A 19182-nucleotide genomic window follows, 5' to 3' on the forward strand; every position below is an offset into this window, starting at 1 on the left:
TATCTCCTTCCTACACTCATTCCTCCTCTCCCTTTCTCTTTCTGTTTCTGTTTTCATCTCGTATCGCCGCTTCTCTCTTTCCTTCTGTCCTTCTGTATATCTTTGCATTTTGTTTCTATTCTTTTCAATCACTCATCCGCTCGCTTAATATAAGACGTCTTAATTTTCAACTATACGTCCTTTCTAGAGGCCACTTTAAACGATCTACATTTCGCGATAGAATTAGAAATAGAAATGTATTTATAATTTTATATATATACTCTGTGTAACATAAAAAATATTTGAAAAATCAAAATACACATATATATAAGATATATTTATCGTTTATGTGTTTTGTATGTGTGATTATTCAAATGTTTCTGTATTACGTGGCATATAAAATTATAAATAAAATTCTATCTCAAGTTTCATCACAAATTATAAATTATTGAAAATAAGCTTCAGCATGATTATTACACGTTAGTTTGATATTTCGTAACTTGTTGCATATATTTTTTATAAACAAACTTTGTCTACAACAAATTCATATAACATAATAATTATTATGTAAAAGAATCTAAGACAGAATTTTTACTGTAATCTTCCTTTTTGAAAAGTACTCTTACTTTTTTAGCGTTTGCCACAATCCATATTTCTCATATCTTCTATTAATATTCTTACTCGATCGGATCTCGCGAAGACCCCCTTCCGCCTTGAGCTTAAGCGAATGTATTCAGTTCGTTCCTGATATATCCTTGGATCTGTCCGCGCGACACAGTTCTTCGTGTTCTCCGTCTCGTTTTCTCCTAAAAATTTTGGGAGCTTTTTCAGCGTTCATTCGCTCGCTACTCTTCAGCACCTTCGTCTCTGTATCGATATTGCATTGTATGTCATGATGAAACATTGACTCACTCCGCCGGACTATCATTCTTTATTTTTGCCAATTTTTTCTCCGTCGCATTTTGTCTTTACATCTCTCTTCGTCTCTCTTTACGGGTCATCCTTTCTTTCCGCAAGTGCTATACTTCCGTCTTGCTCGATCTCACCCTCCTATCACGAGTTCTATAGGATCAGTTTTTCCTCTCTTTTGCTTTCTCGCTCTTCACTTTTATATACAAGGTGTTCCAAAATTATTGCTATTTCTTTCGATAATTTTGAGCAGCTTTTTTAATCAATATCTTTTTTTTTTTACTCCATCTTAATATTCAGCATTAAATATTTTTGTAATCAAGCTTAAAATTAAATGTTCTGTTAAAGTAAAATTATATAAAGAGAAATAAAAAAGACATACAATACATAATAATAAATTCTAAATTATTACTTTGTATGTAGGTATTTCTAAAAATTAATTCCTAAACATTTTTGAATTTTTAATTTAAGTTTCAATATTTGTCAAATAAAAATTGATTAGTTTTTTCAGATTGTTTTATAATTTAGAACTTTCCTTTTATCTGCTACACATACATAATTTCAAAATAAAATTTTTTTGTTCTAAAATTTCTTATAACTTTAAAAATTCTTCTATTCACACCTCAATAAATTAAAGCTCTTTTAATTCAATAACAGTAATCATTGCATTCCTAATATTTGAGATTGATTTCCTGATGATAAAATCTCGCACGAAAGGATTCGATTATTTTTATAGATTTTCATGATAAAATCGGCGCGTTTTCCAGTTTCACCATCAATAACGAGCCACCCTGTAGATGCATATCTCGCGCGAGCGCATGACCGGCGCTCTGTCCTTGTCCGTGGCGCGCGCGCTACCCCCGGCGAGGACGTTAGCGGTCCAGCGTGCTAGCCGTGCGGGATGTTGAATCCGTAGGAGAGATTCAGTTGTACTGCCTGGCTCCTCTCTGTCGCACGGCTAACGCCCGTGGATCGGTGAGAGTGCGAGCTGACTTCGCGTGCCGCGAGAGGAGCCAATTCCTTCCCTCGGCGAGAGCTTCACAGTCACGGCACGACCGTGAAAAGGAAATCGAAACGCGCCGTGAGATGGGTACATCCGCGTAAGAGGGGTGCGCTGCATGATCTCGCTGGGGTAGCCGGTGGTAAGTACTTTCGGATTTTCCATTTCCCTTTATTTCTCTTTTTCTCGGCTTTCCTCTTTTTCTTCCTCTTCCTGTTTGTATTCATTTCCTTTATATAATTTTTCTTATTCATAAAAGAAGAGTGTATTCTAAAACGCATAATCTTTCTCTCTCTTTCTCCTCCTTCTTTCTCTCTCTCTCTCTCTCTCTCTCTCTCTTTCTTTCTCCCTCTTTCTCTCTTTTAACCTCTTTCTGCCAAACTATTTTTACCAAAATAGTGTTCAGCGTGATGCCTCATCATTTATGCACTTGTTAATTATTAATTAATCCTTTGCCTTATTATATCAAGTAAGATTCGTGGTATAGATTATAGGTCAAACGAGCGAAAAACACGAGTCAGACTCGTAACACAGATTATTATCAAACAAAACAAATACGAATCTAGACTTGTGGTGTATCGAGTAAACTTGACGTTAACATATTTTTGTTTTCCTTCATTCCGCAAGCAACCTTGTGCCTAACTGTGCACACTTATCACAAATTAATTCACGCAAGAGATTAAGGATAGATTATAATTTTAGAGAATATGAATTACAATTTATCGTAATAAAATAATTTATCTTCAAAATTTTTTGGATAAAAACATATGCACAATGTTGGATTAAAAAAAGCACATGTTCTAGAATTACTAGAGATCTAACAGACTATTAGGTTGGTGAAAAAAAGCACACGAGGAATAATATTACTTGTCGCCAAGAGCGGACAAGTCGAAAAATGATGCGCGGATCGATTCACGGCCACTTGGTGTTCACTACGGAAACATGTTGACCGGCTTGAAAAGTTGGCAGCAAGCTAACTGAACGGCTCGGACTTTGTGTTCTAAGATAAACCGTGTGCGCTGATTTTACTTCACGTGCCGAGCCAAATGCAATTCTCAGTTTACGTCGAATTGTTCTTCGCCGGCGCCGAAGTTCATCGGAATTTTGCCAGTCGGTCTTTAAACGATCAATTTCTGAAACCTAGTATTTGCAATAGACGTTCGTTTCTAATACAATTTTTTTTTCTTGCGTAGCTCAGCTTCGTTTTTGCAACGCATATGCTGCGAACACAATGTTTCGCGAAATTTTTGCTAGCGACGATGTTTACACACTTTATGGACCTTATTGCGTTATATTTAGTGTTCGTATCGTTATCCTTTCATATTTATAGAATATTGATCAAAAACAAAGACAATAAAAAAATATCCTATTTTGGTTTCCATTTGGTTTTATCGATGAGCTTTATATCCTTTTCAAGAAGCTCTCACGGGGTAAAGCAAATATAAACTTTCCCTCCCTTTTTCTCCGTTTACATTTTCCCTTTTAAAACCGACCCTTAGCCGTGATACTCGCAATTGGGAATATTCTGTTAAAAAATTCTCCTATGATTGGTAAAACCTTGAAAGATGCTCTTTGCATAAAATTATCGTCGGTCATCTCTCGCACCCTTTTCTTCACTTTGTGTCACCCTTTGAAGGCTGCTTACCCTTCATCACGATCAAGCGTATATTAGCTTGCTTCCCTATTTTTATGTCGGTGAGGTAATGAGATTATAAGCGTGAACGCATTATCGACAAAAAGATTATTTCCTATCTGGAAAAAGTAAATTTACTAGTATCATTTTTAAAGCGAGATAGTTACATGTATTACAAAAAAATTGAAGAAAGAAAATAATTCAACTTTTTTGTTTTTATGGAAAATTTCATCAAACACTACCTTTTCATAATTTTCTAATATTCAATATTGCATATGAAATATTTTTGCGATTAAAGCTCATTGTTAAATAATAATTTCGCTAAAGTCAGGTACAAATACTTTAAATTCCGTCAACAGCAAGATTTCATAATTTATTTTTCTCCTCATAGCTTGATTCGTGAAAATATTTGTAGAGAGATTGCTAATACACAAATATTATTAATATGTTCCGAAGTATAAGTACAAAATATAATATATTCTAAATTGGAAAAAGATATATTTTCAATTTTTATGGTCTTTTTTTTAACATGCCATTTTTTTCACACATTTACACATGCAGACCTTCAGTCATTTTGTAATGAAACCATCTTGTGTAATCGAGCATGCTTATTGATTATTGAAGTATAAGTGCGTAACTGTGTGTGTGCTACACAGCATGAATGTTAAATAGATCAACAAATGCGACTGTATTCTAAAACAGTTCACGTACGCGTGTAAAAGCGCAACTTTTAAAAGAGACATGCCGATAGTTTTCGAACTGCGAGAAAGTAAAAACAAATGGCTAAATGGTGCGCGCGCATGTAGAACGAACAACTTTAATAATTTAATTTGACAATAAGCGGTTCTACGTGTCTGATTTACTAAAGCATTCGATTCAATTCAATAGTTGTCTCCAAAGGTATTTTGTAATTCAATACTTTTATACTATGAATTTGAAACTACTCTATTTGTGCAAAAAAATATTATTTGTTTTATTGTTTTAATAATATTCGATATATTTTATGAAAACTTTACTTTCCATTAAAATTCTAGTTTTATTTCTATTTTATAAACTATGTAAAAATTTCACGTAAAACGTTACAAGCACGTTCCGAACGTGTTTAAGGGCTGATATCGACGCCTCGATACATATTTCATGCTTTAAGTTCGCCACTTGACACATATAGCTTCTATATCGTAAACGAACAGTTTGAGTAAATTTAGTTCTATGCTCGTCTATGACGATAGAAAATTTTTTCTGAGCATGTGATGTGCGCACGTACAGACTTGTGCGCGAGTTGTCAGTTTTTCACTCCAGAAAGAACCGTCTCTCGCGCGAGTTAATAATGTATAAGACCGTTTCGGAATTCGCTGGATGAATTCGAGTTGAACTTTACGCGACTTGGTGAGCGCCACGCTTGCACAGGTCATGACCCTACGACCCATCCTGTCCGATATCTGGGGCACACTTGAATTTTAAACCGCGTTACAATTGCTGTCACGCTTGATTAGTCCTTTCCGTGCCGAGCTTGCTTTGGCGCAGACTCCCACGAAATGTGCTCGATAGTAAATGTCATCCTGTATGTCATCGGTCAGAGTTGTCGGGTGCAGCTGAACGGGCTCTGGATCTCGGAGAAAACGCGTCAGCGCGCCAACGTCACATGATTCTTTTTATATTATCTTTTATAAAAAGAAAAACGTTGCTCGTATTTCAGTAACTATAAAGCATAAAGTATAAAATGTAAACTGAAAAAGTGAGCTACAAAAATCGATGAGACAAATGAATAATCGTAGATATTTCACTGCTTTACAGAGATTTAAAGCGCATTATTGTAAAAAAAAAAAAATTGTTTAGAAGTTTTCTATACATTCACAAACAAATCGAAAATTTTGTTCAACTTAATGACAACTTAATGACCACTCAATGACGTATAAATACCCTACGTTTGATAATATTAATTATTCACTTTTTTTTGGACTTATCGCTTTTCTCCGTCACAAGCTCGTAATACGCGGATATCGATTTCTAAATATACTCAAAGGACGGGAGCTTTTTGTATCGACTAATGAGCAGAGACGTACGTATGCGGGCTTATTTGTACGGAGATGTTAATCAAGGAGACAGAATAATTAATGCGGTATTGATCGCGAGTGCGCGCGGCTTTACATCCGATTAATCCGCACTTCCCACCATGTTTCTCCGACCGTTTCGCATATGTAATAACTATTATTAGGCTTGTTAAATATACACGTTAATAGTAAACTGCAAATACAATTATCGGCATAATAAAATGTTTAGATGCGTAAACACTTTGCGAAATGTACTGCCAACCTTCGGGATATCACACGTAAAATACATACCTATAATCCCATATGAAGAATCTTATATGTAACTACGTATATCCGGTCGTTAAAGCTATTAGAGCGTTGTTATGGTGTTATGATGTTATTGGCACATCATGTTGTGTCACCAATGATAAACGACATCTGAAACGTTTCTTTGTCGAAATTGTTTATTGAACAAGTTCAAAATACTTGTCACAGTTTTAATGATTGAGGAATGAATTGCTGCTATAAAAAAGTAAACATTTTATAATTTGGCTTTATTATCTGTAAGGTCAATATAATAAACTTTATTTGCATGGTCAATTGTATATAATTTCTCTCCTTTCTTCTCGACTATCTCTATCTAATACCACTCGCAGTCGGTCACAGTAGTTCTGAGTGACAACATCAACTCGAATTTTTGGTATAATTTATATGACTAATGATTAGGTGTTGCTTTTTTAGACTTTTTCATTGGAAGCTTATCAAATCTTGTACAATGAATTGCTTCATTGTTGAAGTTACTACGTTTTTATTCTGATATTTAATAAGGTATGTCACTTTCTGGTAGAATTTTTTATTAATATTACATTAGACTTTTTTTTATAAATTTAATTTTTCTGACCTTATATATATATATATATATATATCTTTGTTTCTTACTATTAAACCAATTTTTGAAGATGGTTGAAAGTTCGATCGAAACGTTCACTTTTGAACATTTTGAATAAAGAAGATTGCAACATTGCAACCAAAATTCTGCATAGGTTTTTGATCCTCCTTAGTTTATTTGTATCAATGTAAAAAGACTAATAGTAGTTATTTACAGTAAGATCAATCGTGAATATACAAAATAATGGAAACACTGCTCATTGGTAGTGTGATTTGCCAATTTGAAATTGTTTATGTGTGGACATCGTGCTGTTGTGTTGATGAGAGACGAAAAGAGAAAGAGTGGGAGACACAAGAGGGATAGATAGAGAAGATTCATTACACGAATTGCGATCGTACGTGATTTCCTTTTGTTATCGTTAATCCGCAGTTTTTTCCTTTTGTAACTAATCGCACAATCGGACTTTTGTTTTGTGTAATAAATAAACTGTTCTGTTCAAGCTCAGTGAACGTATTAAATTTATTGACTACGTGTACGGATTTTCATTCCAACGCAGTTGACAAATATAAACTTGATTTAATATTCTTTGGAAAAATATGTGTCTCTACTGCAATAGCGTAGAAAAATCTGTAGACATTTGATATCACTGTTGCTTTTATCACCAATTATTCAGTTTGCAGGGTTTACATCCGAAAGCAGACACGCACAACACGGAAAGGATGGGAATGTACGTAACGGGTGTGATTGGCGTGGTCGTGTTTTACATCGCGGTGCTCGCCGTCGGCATATGGGCTGCCGCATTCAGGAGGAAAAAGGCCGCACAAGGACAAGAAGACATGATGTTGGCAAATCGCGCGCTCGGTCCCTTGCTCGGCGTCTTTACGCTCGTTGGTAATTATCCCCGTAAATCATAAACGTATAAATGAATCTAGCTGCCGCAGATCCTTGCCACTGCATATTTGATAATTCAATTTTGATCGATCACTCAATATTACGACTAAATGCTGAAATTAGGAAATGAAATCTAATTAAATTTATATTAATTGAATAAAATTAAATTTCTCTTCTAAGCCATTTAATATATTATATAAAATTCTTTTGTTGATAAAATGATAAAATCTTGTTTAATATATTTCTTTGTGAGAAGTGCATCCTTGTTGCTAAAGCTCTAATTTAATTTGCTATTGAAACAAATCAGAGTCCATTGTTAGTAAATATATTATACTGTAAAAACGTGATTATTTTAACGACAGAATAAGAATAATTCGCAATAAATTAGCAATAAATTTGCTAATTTGCAGATTCATGCAGTGTAAAGTTATTTTTAGTAGCTAAAATTAGCAGTCTTAACGCGTGCGTTTACTATTTTTATATAAATATGATAACAAACGAGATTTGTTATCAAAGTTAACATGAGATAGTCTACGCCAGCAAACCTTTTGCCGCGCAATATTTAGCCTTGATTAGAATTAAAGCAGAGCTGTTATGCGCTTTACAGACTTCCTGCTTTCAATAAACGTTTCAAAAGGTCAGCGAGGTCAAGGACCAATCTATCTGATATCAGAGTTGTGTGTGAATATTAATAGAGAACGCTATAAAATTACACGTACAAATTCTATTCTTTAATTAAATAAAAGTAAGTTTTTTAACAAAAATTTAATTAGATTCAACTATTTTTTATTTTCCAATTTTAGTATTTAATATATTAAGTGTCATATATTAAAATTTTATTTAAACATTGTTAAATTACATGAAGAATAAAACTCTGTAATTTGATGCATTTAGTTGCACATCTAGATTAATTTGTGAAAAGTCAATCATTTAGAACTGAAAATAAAGTTTAAAAATGTATAAATTAATTTTTAAAGATGGAAATTCATAAAAACTTGCTGTTGCTTGACACAATCAGATGTTCGCCTTTTGCAGTAATTAAACTCACTACGTGGAACCGATAATCTAGCTATGAGCTACCGCACACGAACGATCCCCGAAACGCCTCTCTCTCTTTCCAAGTTCGTAAAATTTTCCATCAAATTTTACAAAATTACACCGTGAAAAGTGCTCGCGTGCTCCGAGTTTATTTTCTCCTCGATATCGACACGTGTCAAATACATGGCATCGTAAAAGGTAACATCGTAGGTAGAAAGCGTTGAATTTTCGTCGGTTGTCTTATACAAAATTGATTCGCTCTAACCTCTTTGCTATTTTCGATTTTATGATACAACTTCGACTTTGAAGAAGAATTTGCAACTTTGCGAAAGCCAGGTATTCATCAATTTCTTTCAATTAACTCACATTTTGCAGGATTTATTTTTGCACCTTACATTTCCGTTTTCATTCAATTTCCGATTCTCTCATTCATCTCCCCTGCTGAATCACTTTGTAGCTTATGCATCCTCCATTATCATGATGAACAGACATGAAATCACAGGAAAAACGTCGAGTGTCCTCTCATCGACTCCGCTCATCTTCCTCATTTCCTTTCTATCTTTCGCAGTATAAATGAATAACAAGATACGCGGAAGAGATAATATACTACACAGTAGTATTAGCCTCATTTATACGTAGAAAACTGGTGCAATACATTTTACGCTATGATACACTCCGAAGAGAGCTTGAGATAATTCTGCAAAAAAATATCTTCGTACATACGCATATTTTTTTGATGTGCAGCGACATGGGTCGGAGGTGCCTTCGTCAACGGCACCGCTGAAGCCATGTTCACGAAGGGTCTGGCCTGGTGTCAAGTGCCCATCGGATACAGCCTCAGTTTACTTTTCGGTAAACAAATGTGCAGATATTACATCACACAGATGTTACATGTAAAACGACGTAGAGATTGATGAAAATCGATGACGTGCATGTTTAGGCGCCATGCTCTTCGTGCGTCCGATGAGAAAGGCCGAGTACGTGACGATGCTGGATCCCTTTCAAGAACGATACGGCGCGGGCATTGGTGGCTTGCTCTTCCTTCCAGCACTGTGCGGCGATTTATTCTGGTGCGGCGCCGTTTTGAGAGCGCTGGGCAGCTCGCTGGCCGTCGTCGCCGGCATCGATCCGAACATCAGCATTTGTGCATCAGCACTCTTGGCGGCCGTGTAAGAAGAAATTTAACTAAATATAGGATCAAAAACAACAACACAACAAAAAAGTTTAAAGAGATAAGCAAAAAAAGATATTAAAGTATGAATGAATGATAAAAAAAATCGTTTTTATCACCAAACTATCAGATCTTACACAAAGCAGCTTTCTGCTTATGAGTAATTGTTGTTTATTATAAATAAGTGTCCTGCAACGCCAATTGTCCGCTAATCAGAATTACAAATGGGACACGTTGTTTTCAGATACACTGTTTTCGGCGGATTGTATTCCGTGGCCTGCACCGACGCGCTTCAGCTGCTGTGCATTTTAATGGGTTTAGCGATAGCCGCGCCGTTCTCCGTGTTTCATCCCGCGGTATCATTCGAGAATAATCTGACTACCAGAGACTGGCTGGGACACGTGAAGGATGAGGATCTGGGCGAATGGGTGGACGGTATGCTGCTGCTGGTGTTCGGCGGTATACCTTATCAGGTGATAAATTGTTTGTTACTCCGAACGATGGACCTGACTTATTTCCAAGCTAAACAAACCGCAGCTTTGAGTCTGGCATTACAAAGAATTGTTTCACGAGAAAATTATTATTATGTGAATAATTATAATTAATTTCTTCCCACTTTCTAAAGATTTGTGTCGCCGGAAACGTATAACGCACATGGTTCTCTCCTTTTCTTCAGGGTTACTTTCAACGAATCCTAAGCATCAAGAGCACTTCCGTTGCAACGACACTATCAATAGCATCGATGTTCGGCTGCCTGATACTCGCGGTGCCGTCAGCCTTCATCGGGGTGGTGGCTCGCGCCACCGATTGGTCCGCAGTTCCAGGATATAATAAAACATTTTCCACGGACGATGGAAATGCCGCTTTGCCGATGGTCTTGCGATATCTCACGCCTCAATGGGTCTCCTTTCTTGGTGGGTCTCATTACGACAAGGATATCGACTATCTATACTTTTCTGCGTTCCGTAAATATTCGCTTGACTTGAAATCAATAACCGATTTTATTATCAATATTGAAACTGCATATTCCGCTTTCGAGAAAGAGTATATTTAAATTTGCGTTCTGCTGTTAAACTCAAGGCCTCGGCGCAATATCGGCGGCGGTGATGTCCTCGGCGGATTCCAGTATACTCGCCAGCAGCTCCATGTTTACCAGAAATGTGTACAAACTCACGATACGGCCGAAAGTAAGTGTAACTGTTGCTAGTTAAGCAACACGCGCCAACAAGCGTCATTAAAGCTTGCTTTTTGTTACAGGCGTCCGAGCGTGAACTGAACTGGGTCCTGAGGGTTTCCGTAATTGTAGTCTCCATACTGTCCACTCTTGTTGCTCTCACAGTCAGCAGCGTTTATTACCTCTCGTGAGTAAAGGCGTCTGACTTCCTCATTATTCCAAGTTCCAGCGTGTTTACCAGCTGCAACTTTTAATCTTAACAGCAATAATCGATGTATAAAAATGCATCATACTTGTTCGCAGGTATTTGTGCTCCGATCTCGTCTACGTCGTTCTGTTCCCGCAATTATTAGCCGTCATCCACTGGCCCTCTATGGTGGACACTTACGGCTGTCTGGCGGGATACTTCATCGCTATCATTCTGCGTCTCGCTGGTCAGTGATGGTTTTTAATTCTTGACGACAGCGATGAAAAAACGAAATTCTTCCTTTCTCGAACGTTTTTTTTAATATATTTTTAAAATATTCTGGACTCTTTTAGATATTCTCTGGATTTTTATTATTTATCAAGTTTGTTAAATTTAAAAAAAATAGTAATTTAAGCGTAAATACTTTCAGGTGGTGAAAGAGAACTCGGCATACGTCCATTGATCGAATATCCGTTCTACGATACGAAGACACGTACCCAGAAGTTTCCCTTTCGCAGCGCCATCATGATAATCGCTCTCTTCACTCAGTTTTTCACTAGCTTTCTCGCCCGGAATCTACTCGGCAAAGGTTACTTTCCAGAATGTTGCGACGTGCTAAGCATCTACTCGCCCGGAAAGTCGAAAGAGCCGTCCGGAGTCGTGCAAAGTAGCTCCGGCGCCGCTCTCATGGATTCGTCCTCGGTAATTAATACAAATCGCAGATAAGGAAACATTCCCTTCGATAATCGTTCAAGCGCAAATATATTTAAACAATTTTATTTCACACGCTTGAGCGCCATTTGATTGATCTGACGATCTCTTTCAGAAATCGACTTCAGGGATAGACTCGTGCGACGGCATCGGCACGTGCGCTTACGACGATGACAGAACTTGCAGCCACGAGGACGACGACGGCGGCGATCTCGCCGAATTGTCGAAGGTGAAGTGCATCAACATATCGGCCGTGCAAAGGGCGAATCACAATCTGCAGAATCTGCAAAATCTGCGAATGCAGACACCGGCGCGACACGTCGCGTGCGCCACTCCCACGGCGAGGCAGTACGAGCCGATGCAGAGCGACATGTGCAGAGGTCAAATCATCGGAGTGAGGAATCTGCGGACTGCCGGCCAGGTGCTCTCGCCCACCCGGTCGATCGGCCAGGTCCTCTCGCCCACCCGGTCGATCGTCGGCATCCCGGCGACGCCGTCAATCACGCCGTGCGCACCGTCGTACGCCAAGGTAGGCTGCGAGCTCGGCCCGAGCGAGAAGCCGCGGGACGGCGACAGGGTCAGCATCGTCGACAGGAACAATGCAGAGTACAATCTAAACGCTCAGGAGAACCCGCCTGCCAGCGTAGGTCCGAAGAAGAACGTAAAGGGGGTGAAGCTGGTCGGTATGGAGGGCGGCACGCTGCGGAGGCCCTCGCTGCAGGTGAGGGACGACGAGCTCAACGAATCGTCGTCTTTATGAAATCTGCGAAAGTCGCGGAAAATCTTCGTTTAATTTTATACGCATTTTGTTTTGTATTTTTAGTTATTATTATGTAATAAATCGTTTAATTTTAATTTGATAGTTTAATTAAATTCTATATACTTGTTTATATACAATTATATTATATATAATTATATTTACATACATACACACGCACACAAGATGTCTTATTTGAGAAGGAAATTTTTTATTTACCCAAAATATCAACAACGTTGATGTGATGGTCTCATCCTTGAGTTGCTTTTCATTTTGCGTTCCTTTGTCTTCACGTTTTGAAAATTTTTCTGAGTATGTGTCTCCTTCCCTTCCCCTTATCTTCTTTTTTTTCTTTCCCTGAAAAGAATCCTGAAAGAATTTCCGAAAGATCCTCCTTTCCCCATCAGAATTTTATGTCTGAAAATTCGCTTAGCTGTACTACTTTCGTTAATAAAAATAAAACTTCTTGTCCCACAAGACTCCAAACCTAGAAATTTTGGCATATACAATGAAGACTTTTTAATACTTCTTTTTATTTTGCTTGAACAACATCAACAACATCATTATTTTAGCATGCACACATTATTTTGCATATTATGTTACAAATATGTACGATTCTGTTAAAATTTTCGAGGATTTATTTCCATTGCTGCAGCAAGACTGAATTATACATATAATATACAAACGTGGAAAAATCGTTGGTTGTGTGGATTATTATTTTACGCATTTGTTTTGTTACTCGTCATAATTATTTGTTGATAAAAGTAACGAGGACTAAACGGAAAGTTTCTCAGAATTCCACAAGATCCTCGTACATATGTGAATAGATTTCCCAATACTTTTCACCCACGATTTTTCGTATAAAATTCCCATAAGACGGCGTTTTGTGTCGCGTATCTTCAGGGCACATTCTCGCCGACACCGTCGGTGGAATTAGTCAACATTCTGGACAGAAGACAAAGCAGCGGCTCATACGGTCCAGGTTCCTTGTCCCCCGTACCGTCGATGGGGGTGGAAGCTTGCAAGACCCATGGAACCGCGACTGAAGGGCAAGGCGGGAACGAGCACTGCAAGATAAAGAGAGGCATCGTGCGACATCACAGGTATCAATGAGGGAATGCGAGGTTGAATGCTTCTTAGCGAGTGATCTGTCAGTAAATTCTCTCGACAAAAATTCCCTTACGAAAAGTATTGAGCTAGCTGATGGAAATATTCTTCTGAAAATATTACGAAATTTTGCTGAAATGTATTTGAAAATCTCTCTCAATTGACCCCATTAATTAATTTCATAAATATTTCAGCAATTTTTTATTAAAAAGTAACAGTTTGCAGTTTAATTCAGTAAATTTCATAATGATAATTATTTCAAAACTCTTTTATTACTTTTCAGCAGTATATTTTAACTTTCCTTATATTTCATAGTATTACATTAAATTTTCATACGGAAAGTTATGATTTATTTTGAAATATATTCAGTAATTTTTCAAAAACTTTTATTTCGCTTTTCATTGATTTCATAGTACTTTCAGCAAAATATTTCCATCAACTCTCAATACTTAGTATTGATCAATAGTAAATTGGCCAATACTTTTTTGGGGAATACTTAGTACTAGTATTGACGAATACTTATTATTGCAACTCTATACAGAGTGTTTCAGATCAAACGCAGGTCCTTGAAGGGATGGATAGATCTCGATAACGTGAGTAAAAAATGTCCGTACAAGAAAATTGTGAGGTCAATAGTTTTTGAATAAAATGCATTTGAAGTTAACCAATCACGGGGTTCGCATTTTGCGCCGTCAGAAGAATTTATTTCTTATACACAAGCGATTGTTTAAAACAATTGAGTTTTATTTTAATATTTACTAATATGATAGTGTTAATAATAATTTCTAAACAATATGTAATTGATGTGGCAGAATGTATTGCAAACGAGAATGATTCATGCCGCGCTGCTCCTGACGGCGCGAAATGCGAACCCCGTGATTGGTTAACTTCAAATGCATTTTATTCAAAAACTATTGACTTCACAATTTTCTTGTACGGATATTTTTTACTCACGTTATCGAGATCTATCCACCCCTTCAAGGACCTGCGTTTGATCTGAAACACCCTGTATATAGTAGATGCAATAGTAAGTCAATACTTAACCTCCCTTAATACTTAAGTATTGACTACTAGTTCAATACTTAATATTCACCAATACTGACTGTCAATACTCAGTATTCATTAATACTTAACTCACTCAATACTTTAGTATTGACCAATATTAACTCTCAATACTCAGTATTACTACCTGAATACTAAATATTGCAACTTCAATACTTATTTTTCGGGATTAATTTAACATCTGGCACGAAAGGCCCAATCATTGAACACTCTCTCCGATCATGCTTTCAAACGTTTGCGCAGCTTCAACGACACGGGAGACCGAACGCTGACGACGCTCGCCAGGCAGCCAAATTATCCGTCGATGCCGCTAAGACCGGAGGACTGCCGCATGACCTTGGCGAAGAAGGACAAGAGATTAGCCACCATCGGCAGGCACTCGTCGATGACGAACGAAACTGAGCTCAGCAACACGAGTAACTTGATTGTTTGCAGTCCTACTTACGGCATGTACAATTCGACGGCGAAAAGCTCCAACTACTTCGTCACCGACGACGAAGCCGTCAGCAGGTTCTAAGCTGTAGCACTTTCGGGCCCGAGAGCGAAATGTACAGGCCGATTGCGGAAGGATTGAAATTAGTTCGTTTGATTGGTACAAGATATCTATCGCTTTTGAGTTTTATTTTTAATACCAGAATTTCTGAAGTCGATCATCAGCAGAGCGTAAAGTCGATAGGATTAAAAAATCGCGATTTTTTGATGAATTTCTCTTAGAAGAGGCCTCTTCGCTCGGCAGGCCCAAAAGTACTGCTTTCTTTTGTTCTGTTCTTTTATGATATCTCCGTTCGAAGACAAAGCATATTTGAAAACAGGAAACAACAAGGACAATCATAAAACCCGCCCCATCCTGGCGTGCCCTCTTGGCGTGCTTGATTATTATGCGGTTTTGTTGTTCGATGAGTTCCATAAATCAGAATTTTTTGAGCAAGAACTAAGCAAAATCTTTCATTCGTTGGTTTTCGTAATTAACGTTCACGTTGGCGTCAATATCATGAAATCTCACGAACTATTATTTCAATATGTTCATCATTGTCGTGAATAAGTAGCCAAGTGAATAAGAGAGAGAGAAGTATATCACAGTCTTATGAAAGTTACTTTGTAAGGAAATTTATCACTTCTTGTATTATATTACTAATACTATCGATTCAATGAAATACGGCGGTCGACAGAGCTAATCTATCAATAGCTCGGGAACTATATTGTAAAAATGAGATTGCTAGAGCCACCGTCAATGTAATTATTGATCAAGACGAGCGCGCCGTATATTGATGCAAGAATAGATACAGTATTTTACAGTATTTAGAGAACCCATTTAGCAATCTTCAGACTGACAACTATATACGGAACCAATAGCTCATAGATGATATACCTAATCAATTTTGTACAAATTGCAGAAAATCTCCTACTTCGCAACATTCCACTTGAATGAATGAAATGACGATTTTCTCGTTTTATTAGAAAAATTGAGAGCTCGGCTAATTCGAATACTTGATAATATTAAATGTGTATTTAATTTTTCTATACACACCTGCGCACACAAACGAAAGGAATTTTGATGCACATTTATAACGATTTCAGATTCTTAATGAGAGAAAGACTCCTAGTTGAAGGCGCTTCTCTCTAACGTTATACTTGGCGTCATGTTTATGCGAGGAGATAAATGTGACGCCAAGGGTAATGCAATATGCACTGACGCAAATAATGTTTATTATTTAAGTCTAAGTTAGAAAACAAATACGATCTGGCAAGCGCAATCGTGAAAGGAAAACGCAACGCTGAATTCTCCATCGCGGAGCTTGAGTCGTTGGTGAAACGGAACGTCCAAAAAAGTGTCACGTATGCAAATTTATGATATATCGACAAGAAAGTACGATATTTTTCCACCGACACGATATATCTCGTTATACCCGTAGCATTACTGTACAACTACTTACGATTAATCGATGTTACATTAACGGGGAAGCGATTCCCCTCGAGCTCAATACTGTATCTAGAAAGAGTAAATGATATTTAGATAATCGCACGATGTAAATATAACGGGACACTTTTGTATCTTGAAACAGAATTTCGTAGATAGTAAAAATACCTTTTCCATCGCCCGAGCTGTGGTAAGATAAGTGTAACATGAATTTATACGCGACGCAATTATATATCTATCAATTATTGCTTCTGTTAATTTTTACAGGACATAGAAATTTATCAGGTGTAAATAAAACCAGCAGAATAATCAGTGACACTTGCAAGTTGCAGCTGCAGTTTTATTAAAAGTATTATTTATTAATCGGAATACGTTACTGCATTTTGGCTAGCGTAAGATAAGCATAGACGTAAGACACAGCTAGATTAACAATAAGTGTTGATCACGAAAGAAACATGTGAACAAAATCACGCGTCGAAATATCTACATTGTCATTCTTGTATGGCCATTAATTTATACCCTTTTCCTACACTGTAAATAATTATTCAGTATTAGAAAGTAAAGATCGCTTTGAATGATCTATAGTTTGCGATCGAAATTAAAATACAAATCTGTTTATAATTTTATGTAATAAAAAAATACTTGAAGAATCGGGATCCACGCCTATAAAATGCATATCACTGATATATATTTTGTACCAGCGTGTATTCTCATTTTGCAAATATTTTTTGCATTAGACAAACACATAAAATTATAAATAGAATTGTATCTCGAACTCTAGAATTATAAAACGTCTAAAATAAACGAGACGCAATCGCGTAGTACTTAAAGTATAAAACTTTATACTCGAGGAATCACTTTTTAGGCTCTCTCTCTTTTGTAACACAAACAAGATATAAAATAAGGGACGATGAAAAGGTGAACATCGAATACCTGCATCAGTATTATTAAATTTAAGGACGAGCATTCGACTTAATCGACTCGTGAAAGACTTGGCGAAAGTCCTTCCTAGTAGTACTTAATTCTTTAAGATAGAGTAATTTACGATTCGATGATCGCAAAACGTGTCCTCATTTCCTAAATATTTCCTTGTAGAAATCACATATTAATCTTAATAACTCTGTGTATCGCACAAACGGACGTAACTATTTGCAGTGGTATTTTAAACGTATTGATTTTTGCGGATGTCAATACGAAGTCACTCTTGTAAAAGACTTTATCTCTTCTTCCACATCATAATTTGATATCTCCATAATATTTCCGTAATAATTTATTATTTTTATATGATGATTCTTCATATTTGCGTTGCAGAGAACGCAGTGAACATAGAATATCTCGTATCTATTTTCTCTCGAAACTTCAAAAGCCACTTTTTTCGAGTTTGTATGCATATGCGACCATCGGAGCTTTTGTAAAAAAGTACCCTTTGTAATGTCCACTTTATACCTATATCATATTATATAACATATATAATTAATAAGTAGTGCGACAAAAGTACTCGTTTAACGGATAGATACGCAATCGATATTGTGCAACGTGAATTATGTGCCAAAACGTAAGATAAAAAAATGCCATTGGCATGACCGTGCCGATAATTTGCGTCGAGGAAGATCCAATTCAAAAGTTTTATGTAAGTCTAATTTCAGCACGCTCGAATTTCGATGTAGGAAACGGATTTTCTTCCCGATAATGTAAACGCGACAGTTGATGTAAGATATATTCATGTGCAGTAGAGTTCGATCAAATTGAATTAACTAATAAATAATCAAATTAGCAATTAATGATTCCGACTAGTCACTAAATAATTAGTAAGTCCAGATTAATAAATAATTAATTGAGATTATAGAATAACTATCGGTTGTGAATATGATATCAATCATTGGCGAAATAATAATTATTACATTTAATTATAATTTTTTCATTTGCGAAACCAGTGTGTATCAGCATGTAATTTGATAATTATCAATTTCTAATTATTAAAAATCATAAATTGCTTAATAATTACAAGTCACAATTTATGCAGCTAATAATCAATGACGTGTGATCATTTAACTACGTATTATTTTAATTATTATTACTGTGAACAGGTTGCAAAATTAATCAGAAAAATAATTAATTACTGTCTAATGCTAATACATTCAAGATTGATCACGTAATTTCTTCTCCGCAAAACTAAAAATTAAAATATTGAAACAAATTTCTTGGAAAATGACGGAAAAAAAACTTTTAAAAATGTAAAAGCGATTCGAGAAAACATAAAATTTGGAGGAATAGACAAAATTTAATAACAATTATATGAATCGGCTCTTGAATCTTTGCGGCAAATACGGTCAGCCGATGTACAAGTTAGTCACGTAAGCTTGCCTTAATATAAGAATTGTTCATTATGATAGGAAAGAGTTGACGTCCGAAATTTGCAATAAAGTTTGCGAAAATGTCTTATCTTCCTTTCTTTCACAAAATTTGACGAAAATATCTGAGATGGATTCTGTATAAAAATTTTTTAACACAAATAAAATTTCACCGAGATAATGTAAAAAAAAAATTTTACTTTATACGAAAAACAGAAAATCTGTGAGGCATCTTTTAATTCGAATATTTATCTGTCAACATTATCCCGATTAAATTTTATTCGCGTTGAAAATATTTTCTAAACAAATAAATGATATTAATTCAAAACGTTCTCAATAGATTTCATGAAAATTAGATAAGAAATTGTTTTGTTG

At 36.3% G+C, this 19182-nt stretch overlaps 1 protein-coding gene across 2 annotated transcripts; it reads left to right on the forward strand.

The window, feature by feature from the left end:
- The first annotated feature begins 1766 nt into the window (after nt 1-1766).
- Nucleotides 1767-18895, forward strand: LOC105674360 (high-affinity choline transporter 1). 2 transcript variants are annotated; one of them, XM_067351111.1, is made up of 13 exons: nt 1767-2030; nt 7114-7331; nt 9114-9221; nt 9310-9538; nt 9785-10013; nt 10217-10454; nt 10621-10727; nt 10798-10901; nt 11018-11148; nt 11332-11603; nt 11728-12333; nt 13273-13471; nt 14772-18895. In XM_067351111.1, the coding sequence occupies exons 2-13, from the start codon at nt 7160-7162 to the stop codon at nt 15053-15055; spliced, it is 2679 nt and encodes an 892-aa protein (XP_067207212.1). In that variant the 5' UTR covers nt 1767-2030; nt 7114-7159; the 3' UTR covers nt 15056-18895. The 2 variants fall into 2 exon arrangements, with proteins under 2 accessions (XP_067207212.1, XP_067207211.1); XM_067351110.1 differs by lacking the exons at nt 13273-13471; nt 14772-18895 and adding exons at nt 6293-6379; nt 6657-6834 and having other exon boundaries at nt 1772-2030; nt 11728-12467.
- Nucleotides 18896-19182: the final 287 nt, after the last annotated feature.

This window comes from Linepithema humile, chromosome 3 (genome assembly GCF_040581485.1).
Source record: "Linepithema humile isolate Giens D197 chromosome 3, Lhum_UNIL_v1.0, whole genome shotgun sequence".
NCBI lineage: Eukaryota > Metazoa > Arthropoda > Insecta > Hymenoptera > Formicidae > Linepithema > Linepithema humile.

Excerpts from the sequence above, each read along its gene's own strand:
- LOC105674360 (XM_067351111.1), top strand. The coding sequence starts at position 7,160 with ATGGGAATGTACGTAACGGGTGTGATTGGCGTGGTCGTGTTTTACATC. Across the intron at positions 9,539-9,784 it reads TCAGCACTCTTGGCGGCCGT|ATACACTGTTTTCGGCGGAT; the intron begins GTAAGAAGAAAT and ends CGTTGTTTTCAG. Across the intron at positions 11,149-11,331 it reads TATCATTCTGCGTCTCGCTG|GTGGTGAAAGAGAACTCGGC; the intron begins GTCAGTGATGGT and ends AAATACTTTCAG.